This window comes from Egretta garzetta, unplaced genomic scaffold (assembly GCF_000687185.1).
Source record: "Egretta garzetta isolate BGI_Z169 unplaced genomic scaffold, ASM68718v1 scaffold230, whole genome shotgun sequence".
Classification (NCBI taxonomy): domain Eukaryota; kingdom Metazoa; phylum Chordata; class Aves; order Pelecaniformes; family Ardeidae; genus Egretta; species Egretta garzetta.
In genome coordinates, this window is record NW_009258281.1 from 1,529,161 (window position 1) to 1,553,973 (window position 24,813).

General features: G+C 41.9%; 1 protein-coding gene across 1 annotated transcript in view; it reads left to right on the forward strand.

Annotated features, from left to right (window-relative positions):
• ERBB4 (erb-b2 receptor tyrosine kinase 4) overlaps positions 1-24,813 on the forward strand; it is a 412,269-nt gene that overhangs the window by 195,698 nt on the left and 191,758 nt on the right. The window contains exon 5 of the mRNA XM_035891859.1: positions 18,281-18,346. Coding sequence (XP_035747752.1) covers positions 18,281-18,346 — 66 coding nt within the window. The remainder of the gene's footprint in view (positions 1-18,280; positions 18,347-24,813) is intronic.

Here is a 24,813-nt window from a genome sequence, read left to right on the forward strand (position 1 = left end):
ATGCCTGCCTCTTCTTCCAAAGCTCATAGACTTTCATCTTTTTTCTGAGATCCAGCCAAAGCTCTCTGTTCAGCCAGGCTGGTCTTCCCCACTGGCTCACCTCTCGGCATATGGGAATGGCCTGCTCCTGCACCTCCAGGATTTCCTTCTTGAAGACCATTCAGCTTTCTTGGGTTCCTTTGCCCTTCAGGACTGCCTTCCAAAGGACTCTATCAACCAGACTTCTGAACAGTCCAAAGACCAAGTGCCCTCCGGAAGTCCAAGGCGGCAGTTCTGCTGAGCCCCCTCCTTACTTATCCAAGAATCAAGAATTTTATCGTTTCACGGTCACTGTGCCTCAGGTGTCCTCCAATCATCACATCACCCACAAGGCCTTCTCTGTTCACAAACAACAGGTCCAGCGGGGCGCCTTCCCTAGTTGGTTCACTCACCAGTTGTGTCAGGAAGTTGTCTTCCACACACTCCAGGAACCTCCTAGGCTGTTTCCTTTCTGCTGTATTGTACTTCCAGCTGACAACTGGTAAGTTGAAGTCCCCCACAAGAACAAGGCGTTAAGGCTTTGGGAAACAAAGAATTTGGGTACAGAAATCACCATTTAAAATAGCCTAAAATTAAATAGCTGTCCATGTGTGTGCATGTATTACACACACATATGCACACACATAGGTGTATGTATATAAAGCCTTCAAATGAAATCAGTCAAACGTGGAACCTTATTACTACCTGTCAAGAGGTAGGAGAGAAGGAATGTGCTACACTGGTAGTTTACGAAAGAATAAAGACAAGTTATTTGTACTGGTGCAGAAAGGACTTGGAGAAATGAACATTGAATTATAACTCTAGAATGGAAATCAGTATAAAGTATCATTAAATAAGGTATATGCTTTTCAAATTTGGCTTACATGTCACTTTTCATAATCTGCTAGGCAGCGTGGGTGCTCGCTGGGCCCAGTCTTGCTATTTTTCCACTGCTGCAAATGATGCTCAGTACATTACAAAGACTTTGGTACTTTTCTGCACAGACTGTGAGTCATGCTTTTTTGGATCCAGCACGTATATGTATTTACTGTTTATTTTACATGAATGTATTAAACGGCCCAAAGTTTCAGGTCCCTCTTATCAAATGCAAATCTTGGCTAAGTCCATTGGAACTGAGTAAGTGCACATTGATTGGTGTTGTTGAGAATATCCTAAGCGCAAGAAGTGTCAAGGGAAGCCCTCTGGGACTTTCCATGTCAGAATATCTTGAAAAGAATGAGTGGGTTTTATTGCTTACCTAAAAACCTTTATAGGAGAAGGCCTGTTAGAGAGGCTGCATCAGACTGTGAATATAAACCAATGAAACCCTCTGTGTCAAGCTCAAGAAAGTCCATACTAATAGTAATTTAGGAAGGTCTGTGTGAACATGTGATCATGTGAGACCTGGGTAGATGCATCGGCCTATGTGCCATGTTTAGCCATAACTGGCAGGACTGGAGGGTAGCTTACGCCCCAGGAGCAGTAGTGCTCCCTGACAGAGAGTATTTCGGGGACAAAATGCAAACTGCCATAAATGTCAGAATCAGACACTTCACAATTCCAGCAGGTCCTGAAGCCTAAACCAGTTTGGTGGTTTGGCCTCGCTCGTGTTGTTTCTAACCATCAGTAGCAGACATGAAATCTCCCCCAAGGTCTACATGTCTGAAAGAACAGGGGCCCAGCTTCAGAGAAGAGCTCAACATAAAACACTTGACGGGTTTTTGCCGATACCAGAGTGGACTCCAGCATGTTGCTATAAATGCACTGTCATACTGGGAGCACCCGTGCATCAGCATGCCTGTGTTCTCAGGGCTCAGCCACGCTCCTTGGTCGTCTTCCCCTGGAAGGGAGCCAACACTGCAAGCTGCCAGTGCTGCTTTCTTCCCCAGCCAGACAGAAGAGCTGGTAATGGTCCCACTTCAGGGATAAATTCACTTGCAACCCTCCCTGCTGCTCCAAGGCAATCAGCAGAGGAGGAAGACAAAAGGGCGGAGTGAAATGAAGGTGCTTTGAAATAAAATCAGTCCCCTGCCTCTGTGCTTGTTTCATACTTTGGATCTGCCGACTGGCAATCCCCTTCCTTTACATCAGTGCTAGACAGAAGAGACTATGGCCAGTGAACTCGGGGAATAAAGCGTTTCTGATTCTCTTCTTCACGGGCTGTCATTGTCACATCAGTGTTAAGGAGCAGTTGAAAAGGCTGTGGCGTCTTAACCGCTATGATAGAAATACTGCAGACATATGAATCCTAAGTGCTGCTTCTCCTTTTTTTTCTTTTTCTTTAGCCTGAAATGCATTCTACCCATTGCTTCATGTTCTGATCAAATGCATGCAGAAAAGCTCATGTTAGAGACCTTTGAATTACACAGTCTTACTGTTAAGATGAATACAGCCAGCGGCTGCTGGTGCAGAGCTCAGCATGTATCGCTGAAATGTAATAAACAAATGTTGTAGCAGGGATCACACATACTTCGACTCTCCGAGGACAGATACCTCTCTATGCCTGGCATTTTGACACGTACTCTGAAATAATACTGGTATTTACTGTTTGCAGAGCCTTCCCATACTGGTATCTTATAACTGAAGCTTTTAAAATGAATTGTAATATGAAAGCAGTCTTCTCTTCCATTTACCTGAAATCAAAGCTATCAGCCTGGGGGTTTTAAGCTGGGCACCTTGCAGTAGGAATCTCAGAAGTGCTTAACTGTGTAAGGAACAACATTTTCCCTTTAAGTATATGTTACTGAATTTGTTCCTGCAATGTTGAAAATCTGTTTTCTCTCCTTCCAAAAATAAGCCATGAATTCAAGCATTACCCAAGCACGCTAAAGCCACACTTTGCGAAAGCGTATTCCCCTGTTACCATATCCACTTGTTGGATTTAGTCCCTTAACTGAAGAGCTGGAGTTCTGCCCTTCGGAGCTAGAAACCTGAGGTGCAGTTCCCAGCGATAGTGTAAGAAATAAAGCAGGAAATAACGATTATACTTCTTGCCTGAAAATACTCTGCATGGGTAGACAACTCCTCTCTGACCAGCTTTAGGGAAAGTGCAGTGAATACTTAGCTGCTTTGATCAGTGTCCTCAGCGTCCTCGATGTCCTCCTTGGTTTGGTAGTTGGCAGGAACTGGACTAGCCCCCCCACTGTGTCAGGTGAGCTCTTCTGCAGGATTTAACAAGGACTGTAGTATTAAATCAGAATTTTCAGTTGAGCTTTACTTGGAAATTTTGTTTCACAGAAAAGCCTGAAGGGTCTGAATTATTGTGTTGAGGTAGCTTGCATAGCTAATAGCATAGGTTCAAATTAATCAATAATGCATTTAAAAATACTGAAACTGTATGGAGGCATGTTCATGATGTAGTTGCTAACGGGGTAATATAGATTAAAAAATTACTTTCTGTTTTCAAGTTAAAAAAAAAGAAGCTGCTTTTCAAGAAATTATTCAAGAAAAATGCAGGACTGCATGTTGGCATGTGCCCAGAGTTGTGAAAACTGAACTCTGTGAATATTAAGCCCATTTTAAAGTATTGTCCTGAACTGGAATTTCTGCTCAGACTCTGAAGTGCAGTGAGATCTGTGGAAAAAATTTCCTTTGGCTTGATCTGGCTTTTTGACTGAGCCCCTCTTAGCTGTGAGAAAAGCTGGAATTTTTGGCAAGGTATTTTTTCAAGCAGAACAACTTCAGTTGCTTGCTATTCATAACATAGTACTCCTCTGTCATTGCTTTGTATCTAATTGCACCCGGTAATGTAAAAACACCCAGTTTCTGAGCTGTGCAGAAGTACTTCTACATTGTTACATGATGCATAGAAGGAAAAGGCTTGGTCTTTAGCTGTGTACCTGCAATTCAATAAATCCCGTGATGTATTCAAGGGAAACACTGCTTTAAAATGTCTTCCCTCTTTTTTACCTATTGATTCATAGATTTTTCAAGGGCGAAAGAAGCCTTGAAACATCATTAGCTCTGATTTCCTGTATGCGGAGGCCCTGAAGGATCATCATCTTGCCTGGCATTGAGCTCAGTAACTTTCCTAACCACAGCCTATCTTCCAGCCCAGCTTTGAGTTTCAGGAGCAGCCCTGGCCCTGGCGTGGCTGGGGGCCCCACAGCGTGGGGCTTTGGTCCTCTGCATGCCCTTCTGGCACTGGTCTGAAGCTTTGCCAGAAGTGCAGCCATGCCTCAGGAAGCTGGTTATTTCCCTAGTATTAAGAAACATAGTACTAGGTGCCTTTATTTCTAATCTGAACACAGTTTTAAGTTGCAGATGTTTTTGCCTCTTGCACCTTCTCTAGCTAGCTCAAAGAGCTTTCTCATAGCCAGCATTTTCTCCCTGCAGAAATGGCATGTACTGTGTAATCAGCTCACCTCTTGATCTTCTTTTCATAAGCTAAACAGGTAGAGGATCTCACATCACTCACAGGAATTTCTTTCCAGCTCTGAAATAATTTCAGTTGCTCTTCAGTGTGAAATATCTGTGTTTTTCAATGTGCTTTTTAGAAGGCAGAAACCAAAGCATGCATAGTGGTTTTTACTGATTTATCCGATATCCTGTAGAAGTAAAAATTGCATCCTCTGTTTCAGTTTCACATGAGGAACCCAATGTTCAGGCAGCTTTGACATCTGTGTGGTTTAGAGACTCCCTGTTTTCCAGAACATGTTGTTTGCATTGCTTTATTCTGAAACATGCAATCTTAGTTTGGCTTTATAAAAGGCATTTGGTGTGAGTGACTCCAGCTTACCCACCAGCCTGGCTCATGGTCTAATACTGCCCACTCTTCACTGTAATTTGCTGGGTTTTCAGGCTTCCTGTCATCTGTATGTTTTATTGCCTGATATTTTTTAGTAATTTCTAAACCTTTGGCTGGAATATTAAAAAGCATCAGTCCTGTGATGATCCCTGGAGAACCACACCCCAATCATATTGTAATTGCTCATTTACAGCTACTTTTGGAGAGCCCCCAATTAGCTAGCTCTTAATGCATTTTTCATGTGTTTTATTAATATTGAAACATAGAGACAAATCTAATTAAATGTTTACCATTTAGCCAGTGCTTTGCATTTTAATTAAAGGAACAAAAAAATGGACTAGCTGCACAGTTGCTTATGAAGTCACCTCTCTCTTCTCCTGGTGCAGACAATCCAGGCTGTGATTGACCTTACCTGGGTGCAGGTGTGTTTGGAAGCATTGTAGCTCAGTTTACCATACTTATCTCTGTGTTGTATGTATTTGGTTGGTGTGAGTCAGTGCTGGCTCCATATTCTTTTTTTTTTTTTCTCCCTTTCTTCATTTTCTCTGTTACACTCTCTTTGCGAGTTGCTTTATTTAGGTCAACCTGCTAGGCCGTCGGCCCTGATAACTGAGAGTTTGCTGGGCCGTGTTCTACTGCACGTTTTCCACATGCTAGCAAAAGGATTCATGCAGTTTCTAAAAAGATACTTCTTTAAAATATTGCAGAAATGGGAACGATTTGGTAGAAACTTAGTTTAGTAGAAATGTCTCTTTATATCAGTCTAGTTTAAGACCAAAAGCTCCTTACGCTTTTTTAAGCTGGTATAGGTGAAAATTAGCCATGTGGATACATGTACATCCCTTTCAGCATACGTAGTATGTTCTTGTAGTATGTTTCACAAAAAGTGTAAGTTACAATTGTGTGGGATTTTTTGTAAGTGGTAAGCTCTGTCCTCCTTTGGGTGTTAATAACCCATGTTTGGAGTTGCTGGTGAGGGTTGCAGGTGAATTTGTGTATGGCCATTTGTTGCAGCTACAGAATGAGGTCTGACAGGTAGCGAGCCCATTGATTTAATGTTCAGTAGTGGCCTTGTAATTCTTCACAGGGCATAATAACTCATTTTTTGTACCAGTAGTTGCAGTATTAGAAGGGGATCATTTTTACATGTAGTGACTTACCTGGAAATTTATAGTCAGGTCAAACCATTGGGTATTTAATTCTGAAGTAATTATGTGATAACTATGAAGAATAGGGGTTCCTCAGATCCTTGCAATCTCTCCCAAAAGCCCCAACCTTCCACCAGTTCTCAGTTATGCTGTGCCTAAATTGTATAAAATGCTACTACACGTGCCACCACTGTTTCCAACTGGACTATCCAAAACAGACTCTTCTGCAGGACCAGTCCTGCTACCATCGGAAGCCACACTGGTGAAGTGGGGAGTCTTGGATCAGAGTGGAAGGGAGGGTAGAGTCCTTTCCCACAGTAAAAATGCCATCACTTAGTAAAAAATGAGGAGAGCTAAACACAGTGTAGATAGAAGAGCATGGAAAGCTTTCCTTTAGGCCAGTGGATTCTCCTGTAACAGGAGAAAATTACATGCAAGTAACGAATATGTGTAAATCAAACCCCTAGCCCTCGGTAGCAAGACACAGGTGAGCTAACTGTGTTTTGTCTAGTTACTCCTGCAAGGTATTTTGTGCTTTTTCAAAGCACAAGGATTTTGCTCTACAGAAGGCTGGAGTACCAGCAGTATATTTATGTATGCTGGTGGAAAGAAAAGAAGGAAGTGACTAATTCATGCTTAAAGCCAACTTTCAGAATAGCTGGTGTGTCATTTCTGGTGTACATCTAAATTGGAAACTACCTACAGAGAAAATGGCATTCCAGAAAGTATGCACTGAAGACATTTGTTATTGCAGAGTTTGTTAAATTATAACCTTTCATTGAGGTTATTACTTGAAGTTCAATTAACATTTTAAATGTATGTTTGGAGACCAGCGAATGGGGCCTCTGCAGACAGGTGGTCTTAGTACAGAATATGTTCCCTGCCGCCGGTGTCACCGTGGCGAAGCCAGGAGAAGCTGTTCTTTTTGATAAAAAGCCACAAATAACTAAACTGTTTTGTGAAAGCTCCTTCCATGTGGAACGCACTTCAAGGGCTTGCAGCATTGCATCTTAGCAGCAGTTACAGTTTCATGGATATCTCAGTTGGAAAGAAACTTTGTATCAGAACTGAATAGCAAGTCCCACAACTGCTTTTTTGTCCAGTATAGGCGGAGGTTGCTCTTCCTACCGTTAAGGAATCTCTAATCAGGATGGAAATTATTTATATACCTGGAATTGAAAAACAAACACAGTAACAGAAGAAATTGATTTTAAATAATAGTTTTTGCCTATGTAACTGAAGATGGAGGAATACATGAAACCCAGTGATATAAATGAACTTGTTTTGCGTTAGTGTGGCAAGCTGAACTGCTTGAAGTTGCCTGTAATGTTTTTCCTCAACCCGGAACAGTGTTTTTTGAATAAAGGGAATCAGTTTAGTTTCCTAATAAATACCTTCAGCCAGCATTTTCAGAAGGGATTTGTCAATTGGCAAATGCCCTTGAAAGAGATTTGAAAGGCAGGCAGACATGGAATTTAATGGAAATACGATGCTTCTAACAGGTGAGTTCAGTGAATAAAAAGTAAGTAACAAACACGAGTGTACCTAGCTAATACGAATAAATAATGCTGTGAGGGACAGAACTCCTTAGGCTGCCAGAGCCTAATCCAGGGATCGAGCAAGAGAGCTGCTACAAAGCAAAAGGATCTTTAGCAGTTGTGGACACAGAAAGGAGGGCACTGAGAAAGCCAGCATTAATGGTTTCTGAAGAACCTCTGACATGGGCATCTCTTTGTAGTGAAAAATATATTTTTCAAAAAGATAAACAAAAACTACCCAACCCGAAACCCAACCCCCTCCCTGCCAAAGTGGTGACCTTGTTTTACCGAGTATCTCCCTCCCTTCTTACAGGGTGAAAGTCACCCACAAAGTGGCACAGTTTACCATGCTGATATATTACAAAGTGGCACTAGTTCTGTAGCTACAGGATTTAAGTAGTGCTCCACATAGCAACATGTGGCAACTGTGGGTAAATGCTTATCTTTTAATGGCAACCTGTGTGTGCATAATGTATTACTGTATACCACCTGTTTAAAAGCAGATTGGCATTTAAGCAGTATATTGCACAAGGGAGAGACTTTCAGTTTAAATGAAAGCATCCCTTTCCATTATAAGCAGCTTGCTTTATCACAAACACCGGTGTTTCTTGAAAGTAGGAAATAAATCCCAAATACTCCGAATATTTAAAATAGTCTAATTGAATGGTAATTGGTAGATTTGTAGTGAGTGGGTGGGTGGGTGGAATTGGTCTTTCACAGCAAGCTCCAGCTGCTCCAGCTAGCTGCCTTAGACTATAAAATCAACCGCTTAATTGCATCTACTGGTTCTTGAAGCTGCTGCGTGCCTCCCACCCTTTTGAAGTTGTCTGTTGTTAGATCTGCGAGATGCACATCCCAGGCACCAGCTCCGAGCAGGCTTGGTTGGTGCTGCTGCGCAGGGTACGAGAGTAGGTGTACCACTCGGTGGCAGTGGGTGGGTGCAATGTTGGGACTAGCCAGCTGGCATCACAATGGGCTTCTCCTGACAGACTATTCTGTTGCTTGCATAAAACACAAAACCAACCCAAGCCTTTATTGCTATCATATCTGCATTTTTTTAAGGATTTTGTTTGTTTTCTGTTTTGGCAGAAATTCTTAAAACTGTCACTAAAGTTCCTGCCCTGCTTTTGTGGACAGCCTGGCTAAAGAGCTCTGGCTGCCGGTCTGCTCAAACCCAGAGCTGCATCGGGGGCTTCTCTCTGATCCCTTCATGCCTCCTGCAGGGAAGAGGACAGTGCTGTGGCTTCAAATGAAGCTGGTGATGAGAAGGGAACTTTCTGTCTACTAAGCAATGGACAAGGTGTAGCAAAGCAAAACCAAAGACTGTGTTTAATGTTCCCACAATCCCTCACGCTTTTTGTCCCTGTGTGTAGGATCTCCACGTTCATATCTCCTTGAGCTAGTATTCAAAGGAGCTTTTACATCTTAAAATCTCCTTTCTGATCCTCTTGTAGGAACTTGTAATTTACCTTCAAAACCTCATAAAAGTGAAGTGTTCTGGCATAGGGGAAATGTTGGGAATATTTGCAGGGTAAGACACATAATCCAAGGTTTTCAAGTGGTTTTATACAAATTGCTACATTAGAAAACAACTTCGTACCAAATTCATCATATTAGGCCTACATGATAGTCACAGAATGTCCACAGCATTACCTCTATGCGCATCTCTGGTAGCTGAAGATTATCCAGGTGATTGCAGTCTGAAATTTGTTTGTACAATTATTTTCATTGAATATTTGTAGATAGCAAACACAATCTAAATACCAAAGTATATACCCAAGCATTGTTTTCCAACAGAGAAAGGGTTTCTGTTGTCCCAGTATTGCTTTGTAATAATCAGTTTTGTTTCGAAAAGCCAGAGATAGACTTTGAATACGTTTGAATTACATTTGAATAAGCATAGTAGGATACTTATCCAAAGTTTGTCTAAAATGGGATTCCAGATTTCGTGGGAATGGGGAGTTCCTTTCTAGTATTTCCTTCTAATTGAGACAAAAGCTGGTTAAAACATTAGCACACCTAACTGCACTCAGCCAGACTCTAGGACTATTACGTGGCATCAGGAAAAAGTAAAATGAATTTTAAAAGCCACTTCAATTTCAACTTCTCATTTCCTTTCTTTGAGGTTATCACTTTGTTTAAAAAATGAAAACTGTATGCCCCTCTGTTTGAACTTTATTACTGCTTTGGCAGCATTACAGGAACATTATTACAGGACATTATTTTGACTTATGTGTTATTGACTGACTTGATCTGTTTGAGGGGTGGAGGAGTTGGTATTAAACAAGCACAAGAACACCCTCAGCTTTGGCACTTACTTTTCAGTGTGTCTTTGAGTATGTTGAGAACCTCCTTTGAAAATCTCCTCTAATAGTGCAGAGATTTCTCACCCACTATTACACATTGTGTCCAAAAACCAAACCTGTATCTGCATCCTTCAGTTCTGAGCCAAGATCATGCATGGGGCAGTAAGTCTGCTGCTGCACCTGAGGACAGATGCCTGGCTTACAGTTTATTACAGACACTGATATGGGTGCACATCTGATTGCTGTGTTCAGTAGGAGTCACTGCTGCTTGGCTTGTGTTTTTTAATTTCATGTGTTGTCACACCACAAACAGAAGCACCTGTTGCCATGAGCCAGAATAAAAAGCACCTGGGCTGAGAGCTAATGGGTGGTATCCTAGGGTAAGGAAGGGTGTGGGTGTTGCAGTGTTAGGCATCGCAGTGGCTGCTTCTTAGATATGAAATTCGTGTGTCTCAGAACACCTCTATGCAGAGGAGGGAGCCCATTAAAATAGTACCTGCCAGGGGCAATCCGGGGGAAATGCTGCATTAATATAAAGGCATAGAAGCTGCTGGCTTTTTATGGTCTCTGTCTGCTGGGAATCTGCAGTGCTTACCTGCCTGCTGCCTTGTTCTCACAGACCTGTCTTCTGCTCACACTCAATTCTTCTCAATAAGGACTTCCCTCCCCTTGAACAAAATACATTAGCAGTTTAGGAGTTCCGCGGGATGTGGGAGAGCAGGCTTCAGTTTCCTGCCTTCCCTGAAGGCATTCGATCCCATACCTCTTATCTCCCACCTCCCAGTGGAAACTGCCCCAGGTTGGTCTGAGTAAGGGCCTTTTCTGTTCCTTCTGTTGAAATTTTGAGTATTCAGTAATCAGCAGGTAAGACACAGAAATAGTCAGGGTGGGCGTGGACTGATACTTAGATGTACCTCTTCCCCAGTGATCATAACCACTGCGCTGTGGGGCAAGAAGCCAAGAACGGCTACGTGCTCTGTCCAGCTCTCTCCCTTGGGGGTCAGTGAGCTCCCCACATCGTCAGGAGGGATGGGTGCCTGCTCTGTGCTCTCCCCTTCCAGAGAACAGCCTTGTAGACTGTTTCTTGGGTTGCTACCCTGGGAGTCGAGAGTCTTCATCACAGTAAGCATTGGAGAGAGCAGGATGCATAACCCCACATCCTAGGTGAGTGTTAGCATCTACAGATGGTGGAACATCACCCTCTCCTGCACAGAGAAGAGGGAAAAAAAGAGCTACCCTTGTATTTTGAAGGAGTCTGGGGTTGTGGGTCTGTGTGCTTTGAGGGTGATCCGTATGGGGGAAGGTGTTTCATTTCTACCCCAGTGTAGACCCCCATTAGACAGAGACCAAGCTGTTCTGCTGTTTCAGGAGCAGAGGTCCTGCTGCAAGGGTGTGAGGATGGGCAGTTATCTATGGCTTACTGGAGGGGAATATATTTTTTTAACAATAGCGATTACAAGGAAAGATTCCTGAGGGCTTGTTGTTCTTGATGAGCCTGCCAAGCAGCAGGTATGACTTGACCTATCCTTTTAGCCTTCCAGCTGTGTCTCTCCATTGGCTCAGGATCCCTGTGTGTGCGTGTTCAGAAAGGTGTTTGATGCTGATTGGAACTAATTCGCCACCAGAGTGGGGGGAATTCACTTACACTGCTCTGTGCTAACAGCTATAAGCAGTGATAAGTAATAGCTCCTAATTGCTTAATCAGTGTAAAGTTTTAGACTATGTCATATGTGAAGGTTTCTGTTTTGTGTGGATGACTAAACCCCCAATTAATGCATTCAGTCATACAGCCTTACCAGTGCTGTCTGTTCCAGGCAGAGAAAAATAACCAGTGTCTTCATTACCCCCCTCAGGTCCCTTTCTGTATTCGTTACTGTGGCCTGAAGACATTTTTCTGTAGCAGCTGAAGTAACGTTACGGTGAGCTTCCTATCAGCTCAGAGCTGTCAGCGATAGATATGAATCCACCGGCCTGAGCCAGTTCGGTGCTGCTGACATGCTCTTCTTGACTTTCCATTTATTCCTTTACCTCTGGTGGCCAATCTCTCTTAAAATCAAAACTGTCTGCCACCAGCGTACCTAGCAATACTCTGTAATTTCACAGTTCTCAACAGATCCCTGGTCCCTGTGTGCACACAAGAGTTGTCTCCATCACACATTACTCAAGAAAATGTGTCCCCCTTTGGTATTTTTGGTATTCAGGTTTTGTTTTCTTCAGTGCTGGTTCAGTGTTATCTCTCTTCCCTCTCCCTGCTCTCCCCTGCACTGTCCCCGTATCTCTCCCTGTGCCTGTCTTTCAGAGCATATCTCTTTGATTGTTTTCATTTCCCAGACCTACTTCCCGTGCCAGTTTCTTTTCAGCTGCCTGTGCCCGAGTCCCTCTCCATTTGTGTGTGTCTCTCTTCCTATCTACTGAGGAAGATGAGGGGAAGACAGAGGCATTGAATGGCAGAGTTGGAAGGCCTTATTGGAAGTGCTCATTAGAGGGAGTTTGCTTCCACCATTATTGAGCCCCAGTGGTCCCCGTATGCTGGGTGCACACACACCTGGCAGTTAGGGGGTGGGTGCTAGAAAACTTTGGCTTATGGATGGATGGTGGTAGCATCCACAAAAGGCGCTGTGCTTTTCCACGACGTAAGTATTCATCATTGAGGAACACTATGCGAGTTTTCACTGTAAAGAATTCCTATTAATATTTGTGCAGGGCACCTTTATTGGGCCTGGAGATTTGGGGGTATAAGCATTGATACAGATACAAGACAGAAAAGCCAGTTGGAGTGCTGCCATTTACCACAATAAAAGTAACAATATCAGTGCAGGTACAGCTTGTTAAAGAAAAGCCTGAATTTTATGGGACTAATCCCATGTTGGAAAACTATTTGGGGATACATCCTGAAGTGAACTCATCTGACATCAGTGAAAACAACATAGTTTGATAGCAGTAGAGGAATTGACCCTTGGATTACTGTATCCCATAACACTTCTACAGAGAGGAAGAGAAAATAAGCACTAGATACTTCTAGAAGACACTTTCTTCTTTTACAGAAAGTTTTACTTTCTCTTGCAACATGTGTCTCTCCTGCCATGAAGAAAGGAAATCCTGAAAAGTGTGAGTGTCTGTTAGGTAATTAACTTTCAAATCAATAGAGGAGATCTAAAGGCTAGCACAGGGCTGGTAGAAAATGCAAAATGATTTTTACTTAACAAAGAAGTGTGACTGAACAAATGAATGTGTGACAATAGGAATAGTCAGACAAGGACAGGGAAAGCATTACAGCCTGATAAAGGCAGCACAATCCATCACAACAATAGTATCTTTAATTCTCGTTAATGCTGTGCTGCAGTGTTTGAATTATATTTTGATTTTGTTATCTCTTCATACATAAATCTAAGGAGTTTTAGCTGCCTAGGAAAACAACACGCAAACATATTTAAACCTTCTGTCCCCTCTAAGCAATAGAAAGAAGAGACCGGGACTCTTACTGCAGAATATATGTGGGACTTCTCAGACCTTAGGGCTAGTTATGGGTAGAAACATCTATATGGATCTCTAGCATTTTTGCAGGAGTGAATTTTTTAGGTGAAGAATGAGTTTGTAAGTAGCTTACAGAAGCTAATAAGTGATTTATAGATGTTTTGGTAGTTAATCAATTATTTTAGACTGTTAGATAAGTAAAGAGGCTGCTTATTAACCATGGCTTGTAACCATCAAAGGCACTTTATTTTGGATGTGTTTATTCACACTTCGGTATCAGCGTGTTGCAGATACACTAACACTTATTAATGATTTATTAACCTGGTAGAAACCATCTGTAAATACAAGCTTTGTGCAAAGTGAGACCATTTCTTCTTTTATTTCTGCTTTCCTTCTCCTACTGACAGAGGTCTGCTAGAGGCAGCTGGCATAGCTGATGGGGAAGCAGCAGTGTTTCTTCTCTGTACTACACTGAGCTTAGGTCTAAGAGGAGGACTTCATTTTTCTTCCCTTGTCAGTAACTTAATCCTTTGCGGTTTTACTGTTCCTGTCTGGAGCCAAAGGAAAGCCCTTCTCAACTCTCAGGAGAGCACAAGGATGAAGTAACCTTGGTCTTTCCCAAGCTAGTGAGCAAACGTTTTCTGCTGGTGACTTTCCTTGGCTGGGAGACCAGAAGCATCTCCTGCAAATAAAACTCTATCCTGGAAGTTACAACAATGATACTCTGCACCAGAGTCCGTAATGAAGATCCATTGCAGTAGCATTGGCTAAGGGAAGATGAGCCCAGGAGGTGAACCATTGGTTTTCTGTGTGGAATTTGCCAAAGCAAAATTCATTCTCATGTTCCAGTGGGAATCTGCCTTTTCTAAACTTAGATTTCATAATAAACCCCGTAAAAATTATTTAAGCCTCCTTTTAACTCCTTCCCTCCTCCCTGCAATCTAATGAATAAAATGTCATCATGTATGCAAAAGAGTGCTACTATTCAGGAGCAGAACTGTACTTTGGTGTCACATCTGTAACAAGGCAGGAGACTTTTCCGGGCTCTTCCTCTCCATCTCATTTAGAAAAGAAAAACCACCTTTTTTCTTATGTGCCTTCACTAATGTACAAGAATTAAGTGAATGAGCAAAGGTAGTGCTTACAAGGTAGAGCCCTGCAGATGTTTGTTGGGTTTTTTTTTTCCAAATTCCAGCTAATTCTTGAATCACTGTTTGATTGCAGTAAGAACATATATGATGAGTTGTTACAGATGGGCTGTTTCACTGCAGCTGAGTGTTCCTAGGTCCCACCAATTGCCACCAGGACTTTAGGACACTCAGCATCTTTTGATGTGAAGAACCAGTGGAGGAAATCATAGGAAGGAGTTCTGCCTCTTTACTCTCTGCTGCATCAAAACAAGAGGAAGAACACCTCTGCAGTTTCATGGTTTGCCATTTCTTCATTGTTGTTTCTTTTAGCCCTTATTGCTGTACGTTGGAGGGTTTTAGGATATTTTAGAGACAGAAGGAATAACAGGAATAATTTCTTTTTTACCAAGAATTGTTTGATAATTTTTTCTCAAATCTATTGGCTTACTGCAATCTATAAATCCTAAGAAATATATAGAAAGATCTGTGAGAAGCAGTATAACTACTTCAAGGACCTCATCAGTCCTAGGGCCCATAGATTTATTATCGTTTAAGCCTGACATACAGATCTAATCGTGAGACCTGTTCCACACATGAGTGCCTCTTATGCTCCTGGCTACTTATGTTGACTTCCATGGAACTATTTTATGTTGGATTTACAGAGCTGATCTTTAATGGGTAGCAATCTGTCTGTATTACAGTGGGGAAAAACAGGTGAAATACTGAGTTTTGTGAGGGCAGAATATGGACCAGGTCATTCTGAGAGCAAAGAAAGTTATTTTTCTTTTTAAACAAACAAACCAATAGAGACACGCTATTTGGAGGGATTTGGGGGTTTGTTTTTAATTCTCAGTGTATTTAACCTTCAAAAGGCCGTGTAACGGTGCAGTTCAGAGGTGTGCTGCCTACAAGCTTGGCTCCTTGTGTCTGTGCAGCTGAGTAAAGTGAAAACAATGGAGCAGATACTTGGAGTTCCCAATGAGAAAAAAGAAAACTGGCAGCCTTTTCTTGCTATATTGTTAAATATTTCTATTTAAATGCAAATTATCATCTGACACGGCCAAAGTCATGTACCAAGAAGCAGGCATGCAAGTTAAAAAATATTTTAAATAATTTTTTAAGATGCTGGATCACTTTTATTTCCAGGAGGAGTAGAGTTGGCTTGAATACATTTTTGGTTGTGTACCGAGGGTCAGCTCAGCGCCTGGGAGTTTCAAATACAAAAATTTTTATTTTAAGTGTAGCTTTTGCAGAAGTGTGGGAGGCCTCTCTAGTTGGAGATCACTTGGAGAGGTGCTTCACGTTTCTTCTGTATTATCTCACTGCATGCACTGTGGTGGAAAGCCCAGTGCATACAATATGTTATGGAAGGGGGTAGAACCCAGGGACAGAAAGAGGAAGAAACAGCCAAGCTGGCGCCTTGTTCTACCTCAGGAATATGTGGTTACAGGTGATCTGTGCAGTGCTTCATACTGCATCTAGCTGCAAGACTTCTGGCTTTCTGCCCAAACTTCAGACCCCTTAAGCTAGACAGGCATGAGATTTGACCGCAAGGAAGGATTGGGCATAAAACAAGTCTTGCGAGAGGAGGCTCTATAGTCCATGGGTTGTGGTTTCTCTCTAGCTGCCCCCAGCAGGGATGCTCCTGCTCAGGTGAGGACTGAGCAAAGCAAGTGGTGAAAAGGTTACCTGAATGGGCATCTGGGGCTCTACCCTTTCTCCTTCCCACTTCTCTTGGTCAGGAATAGCCAGTTTATAAAACGCACTTCCTGGGGATCATTTTTATTCAGCTGGGTGAGCACCAAAGCCAACAAACTGTATCTTACTGAGTCTCCTCTGTTAACATTCTTCCTTTAATTTGCTCTGTACCTCACCTTCTTTTTAAACTTCCATTCTTATGAATCAATATGGATGTATTTGCTTTCTGCACAGGGTTCCACTAGTCTCTTAATAATCATAATAATCATTATTACTGATTAAAGTTGCATTATTCATGCCAGATGGAGTCCCCTCCCTGTCAGCCAGAATGAGTTTGCATTACGTAGTTATAGTACATTTGTGATCTAAATAAACAGATGGCAGAATATGACAGCAAATTATTTGCTGGTGATGTCAGCAACAACGCTTCCCGAGTAGAATTGAATTAAATGAATGTGAATGCAGCAAGGAGCTGGTAGTTTTAACAAGGTAGTTGGCATACAGTGTGGTAATTACCATACAACATCATCACTAGCGCCATGAATGCTGCGCGAGTGCTGAGGAAAGAACACTGGCTTTGAAAAAGTAGTGACAGAAAGTCCGACTCTACACAACTGTCACAGTGAGTTTGCTCAACTGTATAACATCCCATATAAGAGCATATAAGCTATAAGAGGTAAGGTATAAGTGTGCTGCTATCAGAGGAGCAGTGTTTTCTTTTGGGGTGATCCAACCTTTGCTGAGAGACATTTTGCATTTTCTCCAACACTATCACCCATCAGGGCATGTGGGAAGTATTTGATTTAGTGTAATGGAGCAGTGGTAACAGCAGCTGCTGTTAATACAGGATTGAAAGGTAAGCTTCTGGATCAGGTTCAAAGGGGAAATTCGCTTAATAGAATCTCAGCAGCATTCAGTGATGAATAGAAGTTTAATCAAAGACGAGGTTAGGTTCCTATGGTCAAAAGAGCAGCGATAAGGACTGTGCATAGTCCTCAACTGTGCTTACGTTGGGTTTCTCAGTTCACCCCTTCAGGTCTGGCTAGGTGCAAAGGGCTTGGCTGCCCACAGCTCAGGCACTGCCACACCTGGGTTTTAGCAGCTAGGGCTCAGGGTTCAGTGAGGCAGGCTCTCCATGTGTGCTCTGGGAGCATTCAGCATCCAGGAGGGAGAAGCACTAAGAGCAGGAGCGTGACTGAGCTCTGGCCATATATGGATGGGAGCTGCAGAATGAGATCTCCATTCACTCGCAGTCAGGACTGGCATGGGACCGTCTGAGTGTTTTCTCAAATAACAAAAGATGCAGCCAGAGAATGTTCCAGTTTTTCTGCCTGCTTTCCATTTCCTCACACAGTGGTCAGCATTGAGCCATGAAATGGGAGATGTGAACTCAACTCCCTCTTGAGTCCAAGCAGGTTTCAGTCACTAATTAGTAGGTAGTTTGTTTGTAAAAGCTGCCATTTCTAACTCTTCCTCTTCTGTCTGTATTTTACAATGAAAACACCTACAGTTCCTTTTCTTGAGGGACTAAACCTGTCAGCATGTGGAAGGACCACGTAGAGCATCAACCTCTAGATTCCAAAGGAACATGAGGTTCCTTCAGAAGCACAAACACAGGTAACTAGAGAACCAGCAGCCAGAAAAGGAGAGGTCCCACAAGCTTAGCTGTCTCTGGGGTTAAGTGGTTGCATAGGGCACATTTTCTTTATTGTGACATTGGACATGAAGACTTTGCAAGCTTCTGGGGGTGAGGGGTGGCTGTTAATCAAAGGTGTTGAGTCTATTGCCCCATTGTTCAGATGAAATTGAACATTAGATAGGTAGATATCCTCTCTAGCACAGCCATCTCTTCCCCTGTGGAGGAATGAGTGGGTCTTACATAGGACATAGAGAGCAACAGTAATAGCAGTGGTTGATGAAATTGTTCCGTAGTCCTCCAGGCTTGTTCATCTTTTTTTGTTTTAAAATTTCCCAGACGTTATACATAGCAGAGAGGTATTTAGGGTATAAAGCACTTAGATAAGTAGACATATTGCATATATGTTTGACACCAATTCTGGCTGTTTATCTGGGCCTTTTTTACAGGCACTGTTTCAACCCTGGTAAAGCATAAAAACCTTTGAAAGACAAGATGGACCCTCCTCTTTAGCAGTTGCTGGATGTTGACAAAATGACAGGAAGCCACATTTCTAATCTCTCTCTCTTTCTGTCTGCCCTGCAGGTGGCCGATGCCACAAATCCTGCACAGGCCGATGCTGGGGACCCACAGAGAATCACTGCCAGACCTGTAAGTATGCAAGAGCCTGAGAAACACAGGACTGAAAAATTATGTAATGGGGACCCTTCTTTTCTTTAATTGTGAAGGGATGCTATAAATTCTGGTTTTAGTATAATTCTAAAAGATTTGAATTTTTTATCTGCATGTTTGTACCAACAGATGGTCTCCCTTTTTTCCACCAGTGTGCATTTATGTTTCTCTTTCCTCCCTTGTGCTTTCTAAAAATGCTTAAGCTAACTTGAATTTTCTTTTCACTTCTTGGTGGCAACACGGAGCACGGCTCCTGAGAATACTGACAGTTACTTTGGAATACACTGAAATGAATACTGTAGGAATAGAAAAAACTACAAGGCAGATTTGGAGATCTTTAATGACGACTTGACACTGCAAAGTTCCTAATGCCAAAATATTCTGTTAATTTCAGTGGGAGCCTGGGAATATTAGTTATCTTGCAGAATTGTTCTCTTTATAATAACTTCAGAATGTATTTGAGTTGTACTGAAAGAGAGAATAGAAGTTTTTTGTGAAGGAATTAGTAAGTGAAGGGTTGTTCTCAATGTCTGTATGTCCTCTTGAATTTAGAGCACATTAAAATTAATAGAAAAGAACTACACTGAGAGAGTTTCTTCCTTGTGTGCTTTCAGCTCCTTCAGATAGGCGCTAAAGAGCTAGAAGTGCAGTCACAATATTAGCAAATATAAAAGAGGAGAAACTATTAGCAAATATAAAAGAGGAGAAAACTGAGAGCTGTCTTTTCCTACAGGTTTTTTATTTTTTTCCCCCTTACAGGAATAGAGCTATCCTTTACGTTTCCTTTCTTTGAAATTTAGGAGGGTGGAAATTGGTTGCGTTTACTAGAGTCACTCTTCCTAGGAAATGAAATGGTTGCTGCAGTCTCACTCAGGGAGCACTGCTGTAGCTTGTGCTTGTTTCCTTGGTTGAGTTGTAGATAGGAGGAAGGGACTGTGACAAATTAACCGCTATCAAGAAAGCACACCAACTAACTCTCTCAACTGATGATAGCCCAATGTCATCTGTCTTTTTTGTTGGAAATATTAGGAACAGTGCAACTATACCTCTTTTTTTTTTAAATTTTTTTTTTTGACTACTTGGAGTAAGAGATAAGAGGAAATTAGAAATGGCAGACAGCTTGAGATGAACGCTTTACGAGTGAGCACGAGCAGGAAATCCAAGCTGTCCTCCTGTCTGTGGCAAAGCGAGGGGGACAGGTGACGGAGCTGTGCGCCTGCAGAGGCTCTGCCACCCTGCCAGGCACTGCTTTTCGTTCAGGAGCATTGGCTGATGACAGTTACAGCTCTGCTGTAGTTAACATGTTCTTATGTTACTGTTTCATATTGAGCTTTATCTGCGGGTGTGATTAAAAATGCTTTAGGAAAGGTTGTAGGGCTAACTGTATAACAAACCAGGTGCAGTGATGCTAAGCAGGTTCTTTTCTGAATCAAGCTAGTACGTCTCCTTCCTTTGCTGCCAGTCTTTATGAAAGCCCCAAAGAAGTCAATGCTCAGAAAGCCTCCTTACATCAAGGTTATGTGCTGAAGATAGGTAATGGAAAAGGACTTAAACCCTACTTGACCAAATTATTTCATATTGTGGTTAGAATTAATTAATGCTAGTTCTTTCTCTGTCCTAATGAGAGGCCTTTTTGTCTATTAAAACTAGTAACTCTGTAAGAACCTGGGTAATTCATCCAAACTTAAGCAGACTTGAGTAGACAGGTCGTATGTGGTTAGCTTACCCAGGAATACTGTAAAACCTTGACAGTTATATAAAGATGATACGATCCTGGTTCAGGCCTTGGCTCCAGCAAGCAGAGGCTCCAGCCTCATGTAAAGTTGGAAAGTGCAACTGGACTCTGTGTGGCTGAAGAAGTCTGTGTGGCTGCAGAAGTCCACGTAGCAGGATCAGCTCCCATGGTCTCAACCTCTACAAAGCACTGCTCTGAGATAAGTGAACTGATTTGGTGGATTAATGCAGTAAAACCAGAGAGAGAAAAACTTATCTGCAGTGTTGAGAAGTCAGAAGCTTAGCAGAGCTGCATGGTAGTTTGCTTCAGGAGTGACAGCTCTCTTCACAGTGACTGCGCTCTCAAATCCAATCAGCGGGACAGGCTAAGGCACAACCGTGGATTTAAAATAAACTATGGAAAGACATATACCATCTAAGTTCCAGGGAGGTACACAGTTCACACATTTCTAATTTGAAATAGCTACTCTGAGGCCTTTTACTTTCGAGCACACTCTGCAACCTCTGTTTGTCAGGGACAGGAGTTATACTTCCTCCTTGCATCCCTGACCTCTCTGTACCTTGGATAAACAGCAGGATTTAAGGAAAAGACTGAATATTAGGCTGGCAATGGGAATTTCTTCATTGCACTTTCTCAAAATGTGGTTTCTGCAAACTGTTTGAAGCTGAGAATATGAGTAGGGACTACAAACATAAGAATGCAAGTGATGCCGTGCTTTTCCTGCCTTTATTTCTGACTTTAAAAAAAATGCCTGGCTTTCAAGCTTATAAATGTTATTTCCTAGATACAAGCTGGAGATAGGATGATGGTATCACAAACATAGCATATACCTTAACCTAGTCACCTTGGGCATGCACGTCTTTCAAACACGTGTAGGAAAACACTTCAGCAGTACTACGTCCCAGCGTCAAACTATTTTGTTCCTAGAAACAACTCAGAGGCACATCTGCATTTTAATAATTTATTTTTTTTAATGGAGTCACTGAAGCAAGAATTCTAATGAGGCACCCTCCCAAGATAAGATTTAAATTATTTTGCTGGGAAAGGATAAAAAAATGAAAGATCTTAATCCGTGTCTTTAATTTCAAATTACATAAGGAAAAAAAATCAAAATCCTTTTGTTTTTTGCATGAATATCATCTACCTAACTGATTCTTACATTGCCTTCCAGCAATGTCTGTCTATACTTCTAACTCTATCTGAAACACCACCTGCATCTAACTCTGTTCTGATGTCCCTCTAAATGTGACAAGAAAATGTACGTATTTAAGAAGACAATTAATAGGAAATTTAAAATAAACTGTTCTGTTAGGAGGTAGAGAAAATGTAATTTCAGGGTACTGTTTTATGTTTTCTTTTATAATTAAAATATTAGTAAATATTAATATTGCACATTTAAAAGCTAGACGGTGTTCTTTGTTTCGGTGTCAGGAAATACTTTAAAAAAGAATCTGTTTCTCAAAGAGTATTGGGTACCCACTAAATAGAATATAAACCACTAAAAAAACCACAAGAACAAATGCTTTTGGAAGTTACTAATCAAATTTGAAAATCTATGGTTAGGTTGTTACTATTTTTGCTGTTGATGTCTGTTAAAAAGGTTGTTCAGGGTTTTTTTAACTTTTCATATGAAAAGAAATCGAAACATTTACAAATTGAATGCATTATTTTATTAAAATCACAGATTACACACTTTGTCCTAGAGAAATGTAACTGAAACAAAAGAGAAAAATCTAAATTAAAATATAGGCCCAACTAAGGGAATGCAAAAAAGGCAAATAACCATTAAATCAAACCAAAACATAAACATTCAGCAAATGTAAAATGCTCCATGACTGTGTATGTGTACAGGAGTTTGGCCTGAGCATAGCTGTATTTATACAGTCTTTGTGCAGCTGATGTTGCTGAGAAAAAGAAGGTGCCGATACAGTAAGTACCCAATTAGAGCTGCAAAAGGCAAGCGAAAGCCTGGTGGGGGAGACAGAAAGAGCTGAACCAGCAGCTTAGATCAATCAGGGTAACCCAGCATTTTTGCTTGGAGCCAGCATCTTTAATTAAAATCCTTGTATTTCTCTAATAACTTTACATGTTCATAAGACTTTTTCATTGATTTCAGTTACTACCCATTTTTTCCTTCATAGATTTATAGTGCCCTGACATAATTAAAGATTAAGGGAAACAATAAGAGAGACTGATTAATTGCATACATATATGAAGTGCCCATTCCACCATGTCCACAACACAGCTTATTGCTATATCACAATGAAATACTTGTAAAGATTGACAGTCACTGTTCTGCACTCCCCCAGAAGCCCATCCCAATGCATGGCATGTTTTTTCAAGACCTCGGTGTTTGCCACTGTCCTTTGCTGTCCTGGCCCCAACTGTGACAGTTCTGTGCAGCCGAATCCTCAGATTTCTTGGGATCCCACAAAGGGTTAGTAGGCATCAGGGCAGGTAGTTGTGCTGACCCTCAAAATTCTGGTTTGAAACCTGGGGCCTCAGCTGTGATTAGTGAAGGGTCTTGTCACACTTATGTTGGGCGAAGAAACATCTGACGCATAAAATTCCCAGCCCAGAACTTCTAGATCTCACGTGTGTGTCTGGGCTGCAAGAAGGACATCATGTGAGGGCTGCTGATCACTTCTGTTCACCAGCTCCCCTGTGAGCAGTCTTCACACTAGGTAGCAGGAGAAGAAGGTTGGCATTGCTCCGCTTTTCTCTCTCAGCTTGCAGCAGCATTGCTCTGCGTTGCCTGCTTACAGCTGCCCAGTTCCCTCCCATCTGTTCCCATTCTTGGGACCATCTCCAGCCACATGTCTCCTTTAGGAGTGACCCACCAACATCATCAGCCTGAACCATATAGTTTGATATTTTGGGTAATATTTATCTTTACATTTCACTGTTTCAGATGGGTCTTGAGTCACAGCTAGAAAATCAATGGATTGCATTCGGAGAAAAGTTTTTTTAGGGAAGAGCTTGCTATCTTTTTAAACCAGTGCAGCTATGTATGTTTTCTATAGGGTTACCCCATGATAATGATGGCTGGAAGCTGAACTGTTGAGTTATGTTTATTGGAATCTGAATAATCATCTTGATTCGGGACTTCAAACAATAGATAGTATTGCCTTGTGTTTGTTCTGCTTTGGGGAAAACCATTCATTGCACACGGCCTTGAATACAAGTCCTTAACATTCAGAGCTCACTAAGCTCTTTTCTGTCCTGGTGTGTGGTGCCACTGAGATATCTGACAGGTCCTCCTCAGAGCTGGACCCTCAACAGCAGTTACAATGCAAATACTGCGTGCAATGAACCAGAAGATAAATATGGTATGTTGTGGCCTTTTCCTAGAATTGAATGTTGGCATTTCTGTTGGCATTGTTTGCTTTCCCAGCAAAACAATTAGGGAAGAACAAACCTTTGTTGTAATTGTAAATTTTGCAAACCACTTTATAACTTCCTAGACTTCAGGAAAACTCAAAACGTTCCCTGTCCTGAACAGCATGGTAGAGGCCCCCATTAAGCTGGTGTGTAATCATAAGCAGAGTGTGCTTTTTGAAGGTTTAAGTATTGTGCTGAAAAGGGGGCCATATCCCTCCAGCTCAGCCCTGGTGCGAGGTGTGCACTTGCTTTTTTTAAAAAAAGAAACACACTCTGGAATAAATTGTTGTCATCTCTTAGAAAGTCAGGGAATTTAAAAAAAAAAAAAAAGACGACCATATCTGTAACTTTATACATTGCGCAAGCCTTACTGTGGGGCTCTAGAAGAGAGTGAATAATTTAGATGATTTTGTCCTAGCCTAATAGTTTGAAAACTGCTGAAAAGATGTCAATAAATTGCTTAAATCCATTGCTGTTGTTGGAGATCATTTCCCACCGCTGTTTAAGCTATGCAGCCAAGGGAACCGCTATTATCTGTAGCTCAGCTTGAAAGAAGTATGTAATCCTGCAAATGCAGATCTTGGCTCGCCAAAAGTACTAGCTCGTGAATTCACAAGAAGACCGTGACTTTTCTAAATATGCCCAGGTGTGGTCAGTGTGGTTTGCAGGCACGGACACCAGGCATGGGAGAGGCAGGTCCCTCCCACCCTGAGGCAGAGGATTCACCTCCTCAGGCCTTGTTTTGGGGGAGGCAGTGGTGAAAGATGCCCAGTAGCTCTTGGAGCCAGTGGTATAGGACATGCTGCTGGGCCTTGGCCTCTTTCCCCTTTTAAAAGTCTGCCAGGAAACCTCCTCCATGGGGAAGCAATGGTTATGTAAAACACCCGGAACCGCGCCCAACAGCAGCTGCTGCTGAGGTAAATAAATTGGAATTGAGTTAATTAGGTGGCTCATACTAATTGTCTACACAGAGGTGCTTTACAACAAAACTTCCCAGGTTTAAGCAAAACGTTAAATTGTTGCGGAGCAACTGCGAGGAATGCTTTTAACAGCATCCTGCCAGTGAGCAGCCATGGTGTGGTGTCATGTCCTCTTCTCTTTTCTTGTCATACAGCATTGATTGTGTCCACCTGAAATTTGGCTCCTAGGCTCACTGCCTCTAGTGTAATTTAAAAAAAAAAAAAAAAAAAAAAAAAAAAAAAAAGAGAAAAAAAAAAAGAAATATGATGCTAGTGCACTCTTAATTGTGATAGGTGGGTGGCGCTGAATCAGGGAACCCGGACACTGCAGAACCTTCTAGAAGGGGGCACTGAGCATGCTGGGAGGGAGG